We start from the raw sequence: 14,722 nt of genomic DNA, 5'->3' as shown, positions 1-14,722 counted from the left end.
GAATGGGTACAATACAGTACGGCTCAATACACACAATTGTTAAGGGGATGCAGACCAGAGAAAGACTTTTGTCTTGTTTACATCAGGGTCCCCCAACTCGAGTCCTCGATATCCTCGCGGACGGACCAGTATACCTTTATATCATATCATATTCATATTCATATCATAGTTTACTCTATCAGCCTACCAGCAGCATGTAATACGTTCTTTGTTAGAACTCAACTCGTTATTATTTTGCGCATAGATTGCAGAAATACGGGGACGTTTTGATTTAGGCTTTGACACAGAATACAAGTCATGATATCACCCACACGATATATGCTCTGTGTCCAGAGCATGTATGCTTTTCATTCATTTAAGACACATTTATTGCAAGGGTTTTGTATACACATACACTCAACAAATAACCTCTGTCTGTTCTCGTTGCAATGCGTTTATATCGTGGGTGTTCATATGACTTGTATTCTGCTTACAGCTTCGGGGTTCCACTTATTACGTTTAACAATGGCAAAGCCTTTTAAATATAATCAAAACGTTCCCGTATTTCTGCAATATATGCGCAAAATAATAACGGGTTGAGTTACGCGGAGCGCAGTCAGTGCTTATTTCCGCGTTGTAAAAATATTCTACCACCGGGCGCCAACTACGCATGGTCCGACCTGTGCTTAAATATACGCACAAAGTCAAGCACAAGTTCAAATAGATAAATCCCACACTTTGCTTAGGAATGGTCGTACGCACGGCTTAAGCACGTATCTGTGCGTATGTCAGGTTGATACATGAGGGCCCAGGAATGTATTTGAGACTCTACACTGTCTGTCTGAATATACCTGCATACAATCCTTCTATATACCTACTTACACACCTGCATATAACTCAAGTCAAGTCAAGAGTTTTATTTGTCACGGCATACGAGTATACAATGAAATGCGGGTGGTCTTGCCCGCAACGATGTGCAATACAGTGGGTACAACATATAATAGAATCCAATACATTTTTTTTTTGCAATAACAGGTAACAGGTAACATGGTGTGACATCAAAATCGGTATCTGTACATAGTTATTTACAGAGCATATAGGGCATGCTAGGTAGCTTTGGTAGTGCAATACACTGTTACTGTTGCTAATACTGATTTAAAGTGGCTTTTCCTTTTGGCAATAAGTGTGAGTGTGTGCGCATGAGTGTGTGCCCGCTCATGTTGAAGTGTTAAAGTGGCTGCTAGTGTGTGAGCGTGCACAGCGTGCGTGTCGTGTGTGTGCTCATGTGTGCTTATGTGTGGATAGTTCAGTGTTCTGTGGTACTCAATGTTCATTGTTCAGGACTCTGATGGCCTGGGGGAAGAAGCTAAGCCTAAGCCTCTCTGTCCTAGTAGCTGGGGTTCGCAGGCGTCTGCCTGACCTCAGCAGCTGAAACAGGCTGTTATTGGGGTGGTGGGGGTCTTTCATTATTCTGCAGGCTCTGGATTTGCACCTCTTGTTGTATAGAACCTGCAGGGGAGGTAGTGCAATACCCGTGGTACGCTCGGCTGAGCGCACCACTCTCTGTAGGGCCTTCTTGTCCTGTGCCGTGCTGTTTCCATACCAGGCAGTGATGTTTCCGGTCTGTATGATATATAAAATAATTAAGCTTTACATCACGTGCAGGAGTGTGTTATACTCATTAGATCACACGTAGGGGTGGTTGTTAGGCCCGACGCGCAGCGGAGGGTTGTTAGACCCCCCTAGGCATGATCTAATGAGTATAACACACGACTTCAAGTGATGTAATGCCTTTATACAATGGCCCAATTCACCCAACCTTATTGCTATACAATAAAACACACAGTAATGCCATCGTTGTATAGAACTGACTCGCCTGAATATTTAAACCCCGCCCGCCCGGCTCAGATCGCTTCCTGAAACACACCAGCCCCTTTTTGAATGAGATGCAATAGCTCCGCCTGGCAGTAGAGGGCGGTGTTTACCGTCTGCCAGCTCAGACCGACTCTGAAGGGGATACAGAGGCTGCAGCTATGAATTATGAATAGTATAGCGAATAAATGAAATATCGATCCCAAAAACGAGTTAACTGGTGTCTGGCGCTCAACGATTGGCGGCCAATAACGAGTTAACTCGTGTCTGGCGGGGAATGTGTTAACAATTGTGTGTATTGAGCCGTACTGTATTGTACCCATTCTGCATTCCGTTAATAAAATGTTCAATCAATCAATCAATCAAATCCAATGGTCTGACAAAAGAAATAAGATCGACAGACATTTTTTTCTTTTTTTTAAGTCCGCGATTTCTTTTGTTTCACAATGGGTCATGACAAATTACCGTAATTCCTCTAATAGTAACCGGGTCTCAAATACAAGCCGGGTCTCTATTAATGGCCGGGTGCGCTCTTGAGCTAAGCAATTATAAGCCGGCCTCCTAATACAAGCCCGGTTACTAATATACTGAGCTGCATACTGAGCTAGTTACTTGATTTCACTTTGAAAACATTGAAATGACCAGTGACCACCTGTAATTGCACTGTTTACTATTTCATACAGTACTTTGTTTCAATAAATGAACCCAGTACATTTTACTGGGTTCAAACTGACACAAAATGTTGATTTATTCATTATGATCCGTTTGAAAATTTGAAATATAGGCCTCCCTCTTATACAGGCCTCCTCCTAATACAAGCCTGGTACCCGCTACAGTTGAAACAAATACAAGCCGGGGTTACTATTAGAGGAATTACGGTAATTACATAATCCAACATATGTGTAATGAACTAACATATTCCAGTTGACTATCTTTTTTGGAGGATTCGTTCAAAAGCGATTCATACTTCCATTTGTCTATCTATGGCGGATTCATTCAGACAGAAAAAAAGTTATTCGGTTGTGGGAGGGATCTGGGCTCACGTGGAGTGTGTTATACGAAATAACAACGTCTAACTTGACTGTTTCAGCCAATCAGAATCAAGAAATTTGCATACCATTGTATAATGCTGTATATACCATATATATACTCTTACCATATATCTGTCTGTACATACCTGCATATAATTTTATTTTACATCTATAGATACTATATCTATATCTGTACATATCCCTTACCTACTCTTACTAGTTGCGCTGCTGGCCAGTACGACTTACTACCATAGTGTCTTTATACCTGTATCATTGTAATGTACATATTAAGCTCAAATATCCTGTAATTTCATCCGTTCTTGATGATGACAGACAGACTAGTTAAAGCTTCCTCTCAGGCTGTAACTGTTTCCGTGTTGGCCTACTTTCCCCCCACGCAGAAAATGTATCAGGAATCAATAATGGGATCGATAAAGAAGCAGACCGATAAGCAGAATCTGCATCGGTATCAATAAAATGGCATGGATTCCCATCCGTAGTGTTGACGTTATCGAAGTCTTGATACACTGTTCTCTTTCTGTCCTCAAGGCAAGACAACAACGTGGACTCTACATCGTCCCTCAAGGAAACTAAACCAGAGGACGCTAAACAAGGTAATCATTACCTTAACCCTAACCTTAACCACACTGTTATCTTAAACTAACCATAACTTTCTATCATCATATTATTGCTGTGTTAGTATCAGGGTGGGTGTCTTAGTCTAGTGGTGAGAGCTGTGTTTGTATCAGGGTGGGTGTCTTAGTCTAGTGGTGAGAGCTGTGTTTGTATCAGGGTGGGCGGGTGACTTAGTCTAGTGGTGAGAGCTGTGTTTGTATCAGGGTGGGTGGGTGTCTTAGTCTAGTGGTGAGAGCTGTGTTTGTATCGGGTGGGTGGGTGTCATAGTTTAGTGGTGAGAGCTGTGTTTGTATCAGGGTGGGTGTCTTAGTCTAGTGGTGAGAGCTGTGTTTGTATCAGGGTGGGTGTCTTAGTCTAGTGGTGAGAGCTGTGTTAGTATCAGGGTGGGTGTCTTAGTCTAGTGGTGAGAGCTGTGTTTGTATCAGGGTGGGTGTCTTAGTCTAGTGGTGAGAGCTGTGTTTGTATCAGGGTGGGTGTCTTAGTCTAGTGGTGAGAGCTGTGTTTGTATCAGGGTGGGTGTCTTAGTCTAGTGGTGAGAGCTGTGTTTGTATCGGGGTGGGTGGGTGTCATAGTTTAGTGGTGAGAGCTGTGTTTGTATCAGGGTGGGTGGGTGTCTTAGTCTAGTGGTGAGAGATGTGTTTGTATCAGGGACCAGGGTGGGTGTCTTAGTCTAGTGGTGAGAGCTGTGTTTGTATCAGGGTCTTAGTCTAGTGGTGAGAGCTATGTTTGTATCAGGGTGGGTGGGTGTCTTAGTCTAGTGGTGAGAGCTGTGTTTGTATCAGGGTGGGTGTCTTAGTCTAGTGGTGAGAGCTGTGTTTGTATCAGGGTGGGTGTCTTAGTCTAGTGGTGAGAGCTGTGTTTGTATCAGGGTGGATGTCTTAGTCTAGTGGTGAGAGCTGTGTTTGTATCGGGGTGGGTGGGTGTCATAGTTTAGTGGTGAGAGATGTGTTTGTATCAGGGTGGGTGTCTTAGTCTAGTGGTGAGAGCTGTGTTTGTATCAGGGTCTTAGTCTAGTGGTGAGAGCTATGTTTGTATCAGGGTGGGTGGGTGTCTTAGTCTAGTGGTGAGAGCTGTGTTTGTATCAGGGTGGGTGTCTTTTAGTCTAGTGGTGAGAGCTGTGTTTGTATCAGGGTGGGTGGGTGTCTTAGTCTAGTGGTGAGAGCTGTGTTTGTATCAGGGTGGGTGTCTTAGTCTAGTGGTGAGAGCTGTGTTTGTATCAGGGTGGGTGTCGTCTAGTGGTGAGAGCTGTGTTTGTATCAGGGTGGGTGTCTTAGTCTAGTGGTGAGGGCTGTGTTTGTATCAGGGTGGGTGTCTTAGTCTAGTGGTGAGAGCTGTGTTTGTATCAGGGTGGGTGTCTTAGTCTAGTGGTGAGAGCTGTGTTTGTATCAGGGTGGGTGTCGTCTAGTGGTGAGAGCTGTGTTTGTATCAGGGTGGGTGGGTGTCTTAAGGGGCTTTCTCACTCACCCATTCGGGTCCGTTCCGATCCGTTCTGGTCCGATCCGTCTCTGAGTGCGAACTCCCCCCCCCCCCCCCCCCTCTAGTTCGTGTACACACTTCAAGTCTTGGTGCGCTCCGGGTTCTGTTTACGGTTTGCGTTTTGCCGTAGGCGATGATGTCACTCTCGAAAATGTAAACACAGGAAGTGTTAACATGGCGCTGGAGACTGGATGCTGATATAAAATAAACAAATAACCAATACATATGAAGTTATATTTGAACCTCTGTTGTCAAGCCTTTTCAATATAACCCACCCCCTTTTCTCACAAATGGATGGTGTAACGGCCAAAATGGATTTAATGTGCAGTGGATTTATGTGACCAGGGGGTGGCGCTTCTTTTATTTAAGCGTTAGGTACACCTGTATGAGGAGGAGTTTTGACCCGGAAAGCAGTGGCGGCTCTGCCACTAGGGGCGCAAGGGCGCCGACCCACCTGCTGACTGCTGTTAAATCAGAGAAGAAGAATAAAATAAAACTTTTTAGTTTTTTGTTTTATAGCCCTATAAATAATATAAACATGTTTAAAATTAATAATATTTACTCATTTTAAGTATGTTTGTGTTTCCAATGCACAATATAACGTTATTATATAAAATAAAAAAATACTCGTTTTCTTGAACAGGAAGTGACATCACTTTTTTTTTTTTTTTTTTTTGGCCCGGGCTAGACGCAATAGCGCTCTGAGTGCGCGTCACGGTTTGATCGCTGTATCCGTCGAAGCCAATCAGTGCGTAACGCGTTGTGCGTTGAAATATGACTATTATGTTGGAATCCGGGCGCGATTTGAAGCGGTCTAGCCAGTAGCGTCAAGAATGTCTGTAGCCGCATTTCGCGGAGACGCTCTCTGATTGGCCGACGCCAGTATTTTTTTCCGTAGCAGAATTTCACAGAGACGATCTCTGATTGGCCGAATCCAATTTCTAATGTTCCAATTCTAGCTTATTCCGGTCCGTTGGTGAGAGATAGTTGTGTTGTTGTGTTGTTGTGAAATGCAGGCAGCAGAGCGTGCCGTGACTGCAAGTTCTTTAGATGGTTAAGCTTAGGCACTCTTTCAAAGTTGGTTAAGGTTAGAGTTTGTCTTAGAGCATGGCGATAGAACGCCAGGTAGTTTGCAGTCTGTTCGACGCGGAAAAATGGACAAAGAAATGTACTTGTGTTGTGCTAACAAGCTAACACTTGGCTAACAAGCTATATGGCGGATGCAGTCTGGAGACAGTGGACAGTGGTCTGGAATACATCATTCAACAGTGGATTATACACGTTTATCAAGCTCTCCTGCCCTGGACGTTTCAACTAAACAGTGAGTCTCTCTCTCTCTCTCTCTCTCTCTCTCTCTCTCTCTCTCTCGCTCTCTCTCTCTCGCTGATAACAAACTATCATTACACATGGGCAAAACAGAGTCCATTCTCTTCGGTTCAAATAACAAACTCAGCAAGACCGACGGATTCTCAGTTACAGTGGGTGACAATATTGTCACAAGGAAAGACGAAATTACCTACCTGGGTTCCATCCTAGATCCAAATCTTTCCTGTGACAAAATGGCATCCAATGTAATAAAAAAAGTCAACCAACGAACTAGATTCTTGTACCGGATCTCCTCTCTGGTAAACAAGAATACCCTGAAGACTCTGGCAGGAGCACTCATTCAAGGGTACTATGACTATGCGTACACCTCATGGTACCAAAGCACCTCAAAGGCGCTTAAAACAAAATTACAAACATCACAAAACAAACTGGTCAGACTACTGCTTGACCTGAACCCCAGAACCCACCTCACCCCTGCCCACTTTGCCAACCTAGGATGGCTTAGAGTAGACGACAGAGTACAGCAACTTGCAATGGGCCTGGTCTACAAGATACACTATACGACTGGGGTGCCCATGTACATGTCAAAATACTTCCCAAAGGTCAGTGAATACCACAACCACTACACCAGAGGAAGCTCAACAAATCATGTGAAACCCAGATTCGGCTCAAACAAGGGACTAAACACGTTTCGCAATTATGCCACAACAATGTGGAACGCCCTACCCAAAGCTGTAAAGGAATGTGAATCCCTGCCCACATTCAAAACCGCTCTTAAAGAGCACCTACGGGAGGCTGCAATTCGAAACTGGCCACCGTAAATGCCCAAAACCCCCACCACCTCCTAATAGACAGTCTCCTCCCCACCGCATGTATATATTCCCTCCCCGCCGTATGTATATTTCCCTCCCACCCACCCACCCCCTCCTAATGTACAGTCCCCTCCCCATCATATGTATATACTCTGTCAGGATCTAGGGGTAACAGTACTGTATATTTGAATACCGCCTATGTCACAAATGTATCAGTACTAAATACCTATATGTCCCTATGCCATAAATGTCATGTATGTTGTGCATGTCATAAATGTCTATATGAATTGAAAATGGGGGACCCTGATGGAAACAAGACAAACGTCTTTCTCAGGTCTGCATCCCCTTAACAATTGTATGTATTGAGCCGTACTGTATTGTACCCATTCTGCAATCTGTTAAATAAAGTTTTCATTCATTCATTCATTCATACACAGCTGTCTCCGCGAAATGCGGCTACGGAAAAAAGTATTGACTGTGCTTGCTGAGACGATAATTAATAGGCTAGCGATTCAAAACGCGCTGCTGTGTTGTGAACTATAACAATAATTTAGCTGCTGCTGATGCATAATGAATGAATGGTGAGTTGTTTAAAATGACAACATACATGTGTTAATTATTTGATTTGATTGATCCGAGAGACAGAGAGAGATTGCTCCAGAGCATCTCAGAGCATTAAATTTTCAACTCGACCTATTAACGCGAACTGCGACCTACAAGGCACCAGCGCCAGCGGCCGCCACTGCCGGAAAGGGCAATTGTTTTTGACCGCACGCACGCACGAAACAGGTCACAGGTCGAAATGTTTGTATCTAATTAGTTATTGTGTTCATTATTATTTTATCAGTTTATGAAGACATTCTGTTTGACGGTGAGGGAAAATAAACACCATTTTCCCAGTAAAGCTGCCTGCACGTATCATTGGGACAAAGGACTGTTTTGGTATGAGACCAGGAAGTAGAACGGCGCGTCAGCCAGTCTAGCTGCGGGATCAAAACTGCTCAGTAGCTCCGTATAGAGGGGAGCTCCTTTAATAGATGGTGTTGTAGAGTCCGCGTTTGAGCGTTTCCCAGGGCTAACGCTAAGCTAACGGCTAACGCTAGTTAGCTTAGCCTATTACTAGTCTAGTATAGCCACTGTAGCACTTATTTTTCAGCAAAGAACGTGCAATAAACAAAACGGATACATTCACTGTGTGTTCTGCCTCTCATTTGTTGATGAAACAAAACTAACATCAACACAATTGAACACCAAAAGCGGAGTTTAGTCTCATCGGCGCATATTTTGTTAGCTTACATGCTAACGTGAATGGAATATGCCAGTATAACAGTATAGCATTGTGGCTAGCAGCTAACGTTAGTTAGCCAGCCAGCACCTAACGGCTAACGCTAGTTAGCTTAGCCTGTTCAGCAGCTAACATTACCCCATCGCTCGTGGCAATTATATTGCATGTCATTGATCTACTGGTCGACCACGGCCGACTGGTTGGTCACCACTGGTCTAATAGAAATAAATGCATTCGAACAAGAAACCAATGTATAGACATAGCAATGGCAAACAAAATTGCCAGGCCTAATGCGAGCCAGGGAAGTGCTTTGTAACGTGGCTTCATGTTTTCATCCACTGAGCTGTGAGGCTCCACATGCTTGTCTGATGTTGTTGCTTGTAGTAACATTGCTCGCATCAATTATATTGAATGTCAATTGATCTACCGGTCGATCACGGCCGACTGGTTGGGCAGTTGGGCACCACTGGTCTATAGAAATAAATGCATTCGAACAAGAAAGTATAGTAGACATATAGCTATGGCAAAAAAAGTTACCAGGCTTAATGCGAGCCAGGGAAGTCTTTACCCCTTTCCGTGACTGCTATGTGCAAGCCAGGGGCTTTATATCTGATATATTTCGAAGATATATAGAAGATATAAATATCGTTTTAGTGGGTATTGTCCAGTTGTTGCTGTGTGTTTTTATCTGCCCACAATTCAAGCAAGTAACGACGTTGTGTGTGTCACTGGCGCGCACCAAGAACCACCTATTTCAAGCGTCCCAGGTTCAGCGGGGGGTAGTACGAATCAGCGCCGCTTCGCACCCAAAAGGGGTGTGTCCGTCTGAGTGAGAATACTCCCCCGTCCCCCCCCCCCGTCCCCGGGGGCGCTGATTCGACCCCGAATGGTGAGTGAGAAAGGCCCCTTAGTCTAGAGGTGACATCACTCGCCTGTGACCACAATCATTGTTAGCTTTTTTCTTCTTTTTACTGCCGAAATGTAAATGTGTTGTTTCTGACGTCCTCCCAGAGGCTCTAAATGTGTTGTTTCTGACCTCCTCCCAGAGGCTCTAAATGTGTTGTTTCTGACGTCCTCCCAGAGGCTCTAAATGTGTTGTTTCTGACCTCCTCCCAGAGGCTCTAAATGTGTTGTTTCTGACGTCCTCCCAGAGGCTCTAAATGTGTTGTTTCTGACCTCCTCCCAGAGCCTCTAAATGTGTTGTTTCTGACGTCCTCCCAGAGGCTCTAAATGTGTTGTTTCTGACGTCCTCCCGGAGGCTCTAAATGTGTTGTTTCTGACGTCCTCCCAGAGGCTCTAAATGTGTTGTTTCTGACGTCCTCCCGGAGGCTCTAAATGTGTTGTTTCTGACGTCCTCCCAGAGCCTCTAAATGTGTTGTTTCTGACGTCCTCCCAGCGGCTCTAAATGTGTTGTTTCTGACGTCCTCCCAGAGGCTCTAAATGTGTTGTTTCTGACGTCCTCCCGGAGGCTCTAAATGTGTTGTTTCTGACGTCCTCCCAGAGGCTCTAAATGTGTTGTTTCTGACGTCCTCCCAGAGGCTCTAAATGTGTTGTTTCTGACCTCCTCCCAGCGGCTCTAAATGTGTTGTTTCTGACGTCCTCCCAGAGGCTCTAAATGTGTTGTTTCTGACGTCCTCCCAGAGGCTCTAAATGTGTTGTTTCTGACGTCCTCCCAGAGCCTCTAAATGTGTTGTTTCTGACGTCCTCCCAGAGGCTCTAAATGTGTTGTTTCTGACGTCCTCCCAGAGGCTCTAAATGTGTTGTTTCTGACGTCCTCCCAGAGGCTCTAAATGTGTTGTTTCTGACCTCCTCCCAGCGGCTCTAAATGTGTTGTTTCTGACGTCCTCCCAGAGGCTCTAAATGTGTTGTTTCTGACGTCCTCCCGGAGGCTCTAAATGTGTTGTTTCTGACGTCCTCCCAGAGGCTCTAAATGTGTTGTTTCTGACGTCCTCCCAGAGGCTCTAAATGTGTTGTTTCTGACCTCCTCCCAGAGGCTCTAAATGTGTTGTTTCTGACGTCCTCCCAGCGGCTCTAAATGTGTTGTTTCTGACGTCCTCCCAGAGCCTCTAAATGTGTTGTTTCTGACGTCCTCCCAGCGGCTCTAAATGTGTTGTTTCTGACCTCCTCCCAGAGCCTCTAAATGTGTTGTTTCTGACGTCCTCCCAGAGCCTCTAAATGTGTTGTTTCTGACGTCCTCCCAGAGGCTCTAAATGTGTTGTTTCTGACCTCCTCCCAGAGGCTCTAAATGTGTTGTTTCTGACGTCCTCCCAGAGGCTCTAAATGTGTTGTTTCTGACGTCCTCCCGGAGGCTCTAAATGTGTTGTTTCTGACGTCCTCCCAGAGGCTCTAAATGTGTTGTTTCTGACCTCCTCCCAGAGGCTCTAAATGTGTTGTTTCTGACGTCCTCCCGGAGGCTCTAAATGTGTTGTTTCTGACGTCCTCCCAGAGCCTCTAAATGTGTTGTTTCTGACGTCCTCCCAGAGGCTCTAAATGTGTTGTTTCTGACCTCCTCCCAGAGGCTCTAAATGTGTTTTTTCTGACCTCCTCTCAGAGGCTCTAAATGTGTTGTTTCTGACGTCCTCCCAGAGCCTCTAAATGTGTTGTTTCTGACCTCCTCTCAGAGGCTCTAAATGTGTTGTTTCTGACGTCCTCCCAGAGCCTCTAAATGTGTTGTTTCTGACCTCCTCTCAGAGGCTCTAAATGTGTTGTTTCTGACCTCCTCTCAGAGGCTCTAAATGTGTTGTTTCTGACGTCCTCCCAGAGGCTCTAAATGTGTTGTTTCTGACCTCCTCCCAGAGGCTCTAAATGTGTTGTTTCTGACGTCCTCCCAGAGGCTCTAAATGTGTTGTTTCTGACGTCCTCCCACAGGCTCTAAATGTGTTGTTTCTGACGTCCTCCCAGCGGCTCTAAATGTGTTGTTTCTGACGTCCTCCCAGAGGCTCTAAATGTGTTGTTTCTGACGTCCTCCCAGAGCCTCTAAATGTGTTGTTTCTGACCTCCTCCCAGAGGCTCTAAATGTGTTGTTTCTGACGTCCTCCCAGCGGCTCTAAATGTGTTGTTTCTGACGTCCTCCCAGAGGCTCTAAATGTGTTGTTTCTGACGTCCTCTCGGAGGCTCTAAATGTGTTGTTTCTGACCTCCTCCCAGAGGCTCTAAATGTGTTGTTTCTGACGTCCTCCCAGAGGCTCTAAATGTGTTGTTTCTGACGTCCTCCCAGAGGCTCTAAATGTGTTGTTTCTGACGTCCTCCCAGAGGCTCTAAATGTGTTGTTTCTGACCTCCTCCCAGAGGCCGGAGGGTCCGGCGAGGAGAGTGACGTCCTCAGCATCAACGCCGACACCTACGACAGCGACATGGAGGAGCACAAGGAGCAGCCGGCAGCCAAAACCCCGGGAGGCGCGACGGCAACGCCAGCGGCCGCGGTCGTCACTGCGGTAACCGCCAAGCCCGCCGCTGTCATCAACCCCCCCGCCGCGGTCAAGGAAGTCCCGCCGGCCGCCACCATCGTCGTGCCGCCGCCGGAGACGAAGAAGGACCTGGAGACGGACATCGACCGGAGCGTCAGCGAGATCTTGGCGCCGTCGTCGGCGTCGTCCGGCGCGGGCAAGGAGGCCAAGGAAGAGGTGGAGACCACGGCTACAGAGCCACCCGCTCAGGGCTCCGGCGGTGGTGGTGGCACGGTGCCCGCCTCCTCCTCATCGTGCCAACCCTCAGTTCAGCAGCTGGAGCTTCTGGAGCTGGAGATGAGGGCGAGGGCCATCAAGGCTCTGATGAAGGCCAGCGACGCCAAGAAGGACAAGTGAGAAGTGACTCCTCCTTCTGACTTCTTCTAACGTGTTGTTTTTATTAACCCTTTCACTGCCACACTATGGAAGGTTAACCCTTTACTACCACACTACAGAAGGTTAACCCTTTTTCTATCACACTACAGACGGTTAACCTTCTGTATTGTCGCAGTGAAAGGGTTAACCATTTGGTAGTGCGGCAGTGAAAGGGTTGAGTCCATATTGGATGTATGCAGTGGGATGTGGACAGTGATTCGTTTTTGACAAATCACTACCTTTTGTATAAATGTTTGAAATAAGATTAAAGACTAAATTTTTTTTATGATGTCTTGGATGAACATTTCATTAAATGTTTTATCAGAATAATAATAAACTTTATTTGTATAGCACCTTTCATACAGGAATTGCAGCTCAAAGTGTTTCACATTAGTAAAAAAATAAATAAAAAAGACAGGCATAGAATTAGCAACAAATTGGCAGATCGAAGCAATGCATAATTATATTATGTAGGTTTTGTTCCCTTGGAATGGGAGATGAGGATTTTATGATGTGTGTTTCCTCATCCTGCCCACCCGATGGCAGTGTTGCTCCACCTCCACAAGTGTTATGTTCTGTAGAATCCCAGCCATGGGAGGGTTCACCTCGTATCTTCTACTAATGCAATTTCATGATGGATTTTTAGAGTTAATAAGACGAGATCAAGATAAATGTTTGCTACATCACAGGTTTAACTGTTTTAATGATCATATGTTGTGGTATTGGTTGTTTCTTCTGGGTGTTCCCTGCAGCAGGAGATAAGAATTATGGTCATAAATTATAGTCATACATACACTTTAACACATGATTAAATGGCTTTCTTTCAGCATTAAGCAATTCTGTTGGCCCACCTTAATGTACTTGAGTCGGGTCAACTTTATTTATTAAGGGTGATTCATCTTATTTAATAGGCTTGGTCCGACTAATTTCACAGTAGTAAAAGTACACTAATAAATGAAGTTGGCCCAACAGAATTGCTTAACACTTTGAGTGCCACGCCGGGTTTTCCTTTTTACCCCCTTGATGCCACGGTCCACTTCAATGTTAACGTTAATATCGCCTAATCTATGTTTTAAATTATGGCTATGTGTCTAATCTGCCCGTCGCTTATCAAAGAACACTTTTCCAGTCAGTGCTGTCAAGGCAGATTGGTTTTTTATCGCTTCATTTCCGTTTCAGAGCATTTTGAAAAGCACCCGTTTTGAAATAAAAAACAGTTCATTCTAGACCATTCTGTGATAATCGTCTTTTACTGGAATATTCCAGAACGTTGATATTCGTCGGCCTATTTATGAATCGCTAGATGATCAATATTATACGTGCACGCAAGCACATTCGCGCCGCGCACGGATAATCGCTGTGTTCATTTCCTCTCTGACTTTTCCAGTGAAACCGAAAGAGCCCATTTCACAAAACAGCCTATATCTTCATCAAAATTAGTCTGATTATCCTAACACTGATAACATAGATTCCTTACCTGACATCAGATGATCAGGTATATTCCAATTCCTGATCACCATTCGAAAAAATCGATAAGTGTATGGATCCAACGTGATACAGTAGTACACATGATTCCGCGAGGCTGAGAGGCTCCAGAATGAACTGTGGTAACCCCGGCTGGATCAGTGGACTGGAAAATGTGGAGTACCGGATTTTTTTCCCCATCCATTTTCATTGAGTCCATTCCAAAATCCCTTATGTCATCTGGGAGACGATAGGCGGCGCTTTTTTCCACATATGATCGCCGGCGGTGCTCGGGTATACTCTGGTAGGCTCGCGTAATGCAATATGATTTCAGATCGCTAAAAAAATAAAGATATCCGAGAAATCTCGTGAGTGGCTTTCAACAACTATCGGAAACCCGAGATATCTCGTGTGTGGCAGTGAAAGTGTTAATTGCGCTTGTTTCCTAAATGCACTGTTTAGGCACTAATTATTATTCACACCATTGGTAACCTGCCAGATGCTGTGACGTTTAAATAATAAATGACAATAGAAAGATTAAGGAAATATCTATTCAGAAGGGAACATCGAATAACATTTCTCCCAATATAATCAAACGTCCCTGAAGAAAACAAGAGCAACACATCGGAATGAAAAAGATAATACATTCACAAACTTTAACCGGAGCAATAATTTGCCCACAAGGCGAGTGCCTTCACGTGCACATTTGACATAAATATAAAGATAAAGTTGACATGTCTAATGATACATCTTCGTTTTATGTTCTTGGGCTCTGTGTCCAGAGGTCTTGGAACGCCTCAAAAGTGTTTTGTAGATCAGTTGAGTAGCTTAAGTAAAGTAACTGTGTACTTCTTCCATCACTGTCCTCGTGTTTGTTCCTGCTTTTAGTTCTAGTTTTCCGTTTAGCTATTTCTGGTTCGTCAGCCGTCTCCTCTTTGTTCCAGTTTTTTTAGTGTCATTTAGTGGCTTATCAATAAATACACTCTCTGTTGGGTTCCATCATCTGCCTGTTCCTGCTGCAT

The 14,722-nt window shown here is 44.8% G+C and overlaps 1 protein-coding gene across 1 annotated transcript in view; it reads left to right on the top strand.

The window, feature by feature from the left end:
- Window positions 1–12,621, top strand: part of LOC311227204 (caspase activity and apoptosis inhibitor 1-like) — a 37,780-nt gene extending 25,159 nt beyond the window's left edge. Inside the window, exons 5-6 of the mRNA XM_084312769.1 lie at window positions 3,432–3,496; window positions 11,704–12,621. Of these exons, the coding sequence (XP_084168895.1) occupies window positions 3,432–3,496; window positions 11,704–12,218 (580 nt within the window). The 3' untranslated portion in view covers window positions 12,219–12,621. The remainder of the gene's footprint in view (window positions 1–3,431; window positions 3,497–11,703) is intronic.
- Window positions 12,622–14,722: the final 2,101 nt, after the last annotated feature.

The sequence above is a fragment of the Notolepis coatsorum genome, assembly GCF_963971535.1.
Source record: "Notolepis coatsorum genome assembly, chromosome: 4".
Taxonomy (NCBI): Eukaryota; Metazoa; Chordata; class Actinopteri; order Aulopiformes; family Paralepididae; genus Notolepis; species Notolepis coatsorum.
The sequence above is the reverse complement of the archived record's forward strand: the minus strand, read 5'-3'. Positions and strand labels throughout refer to the sequence as shown.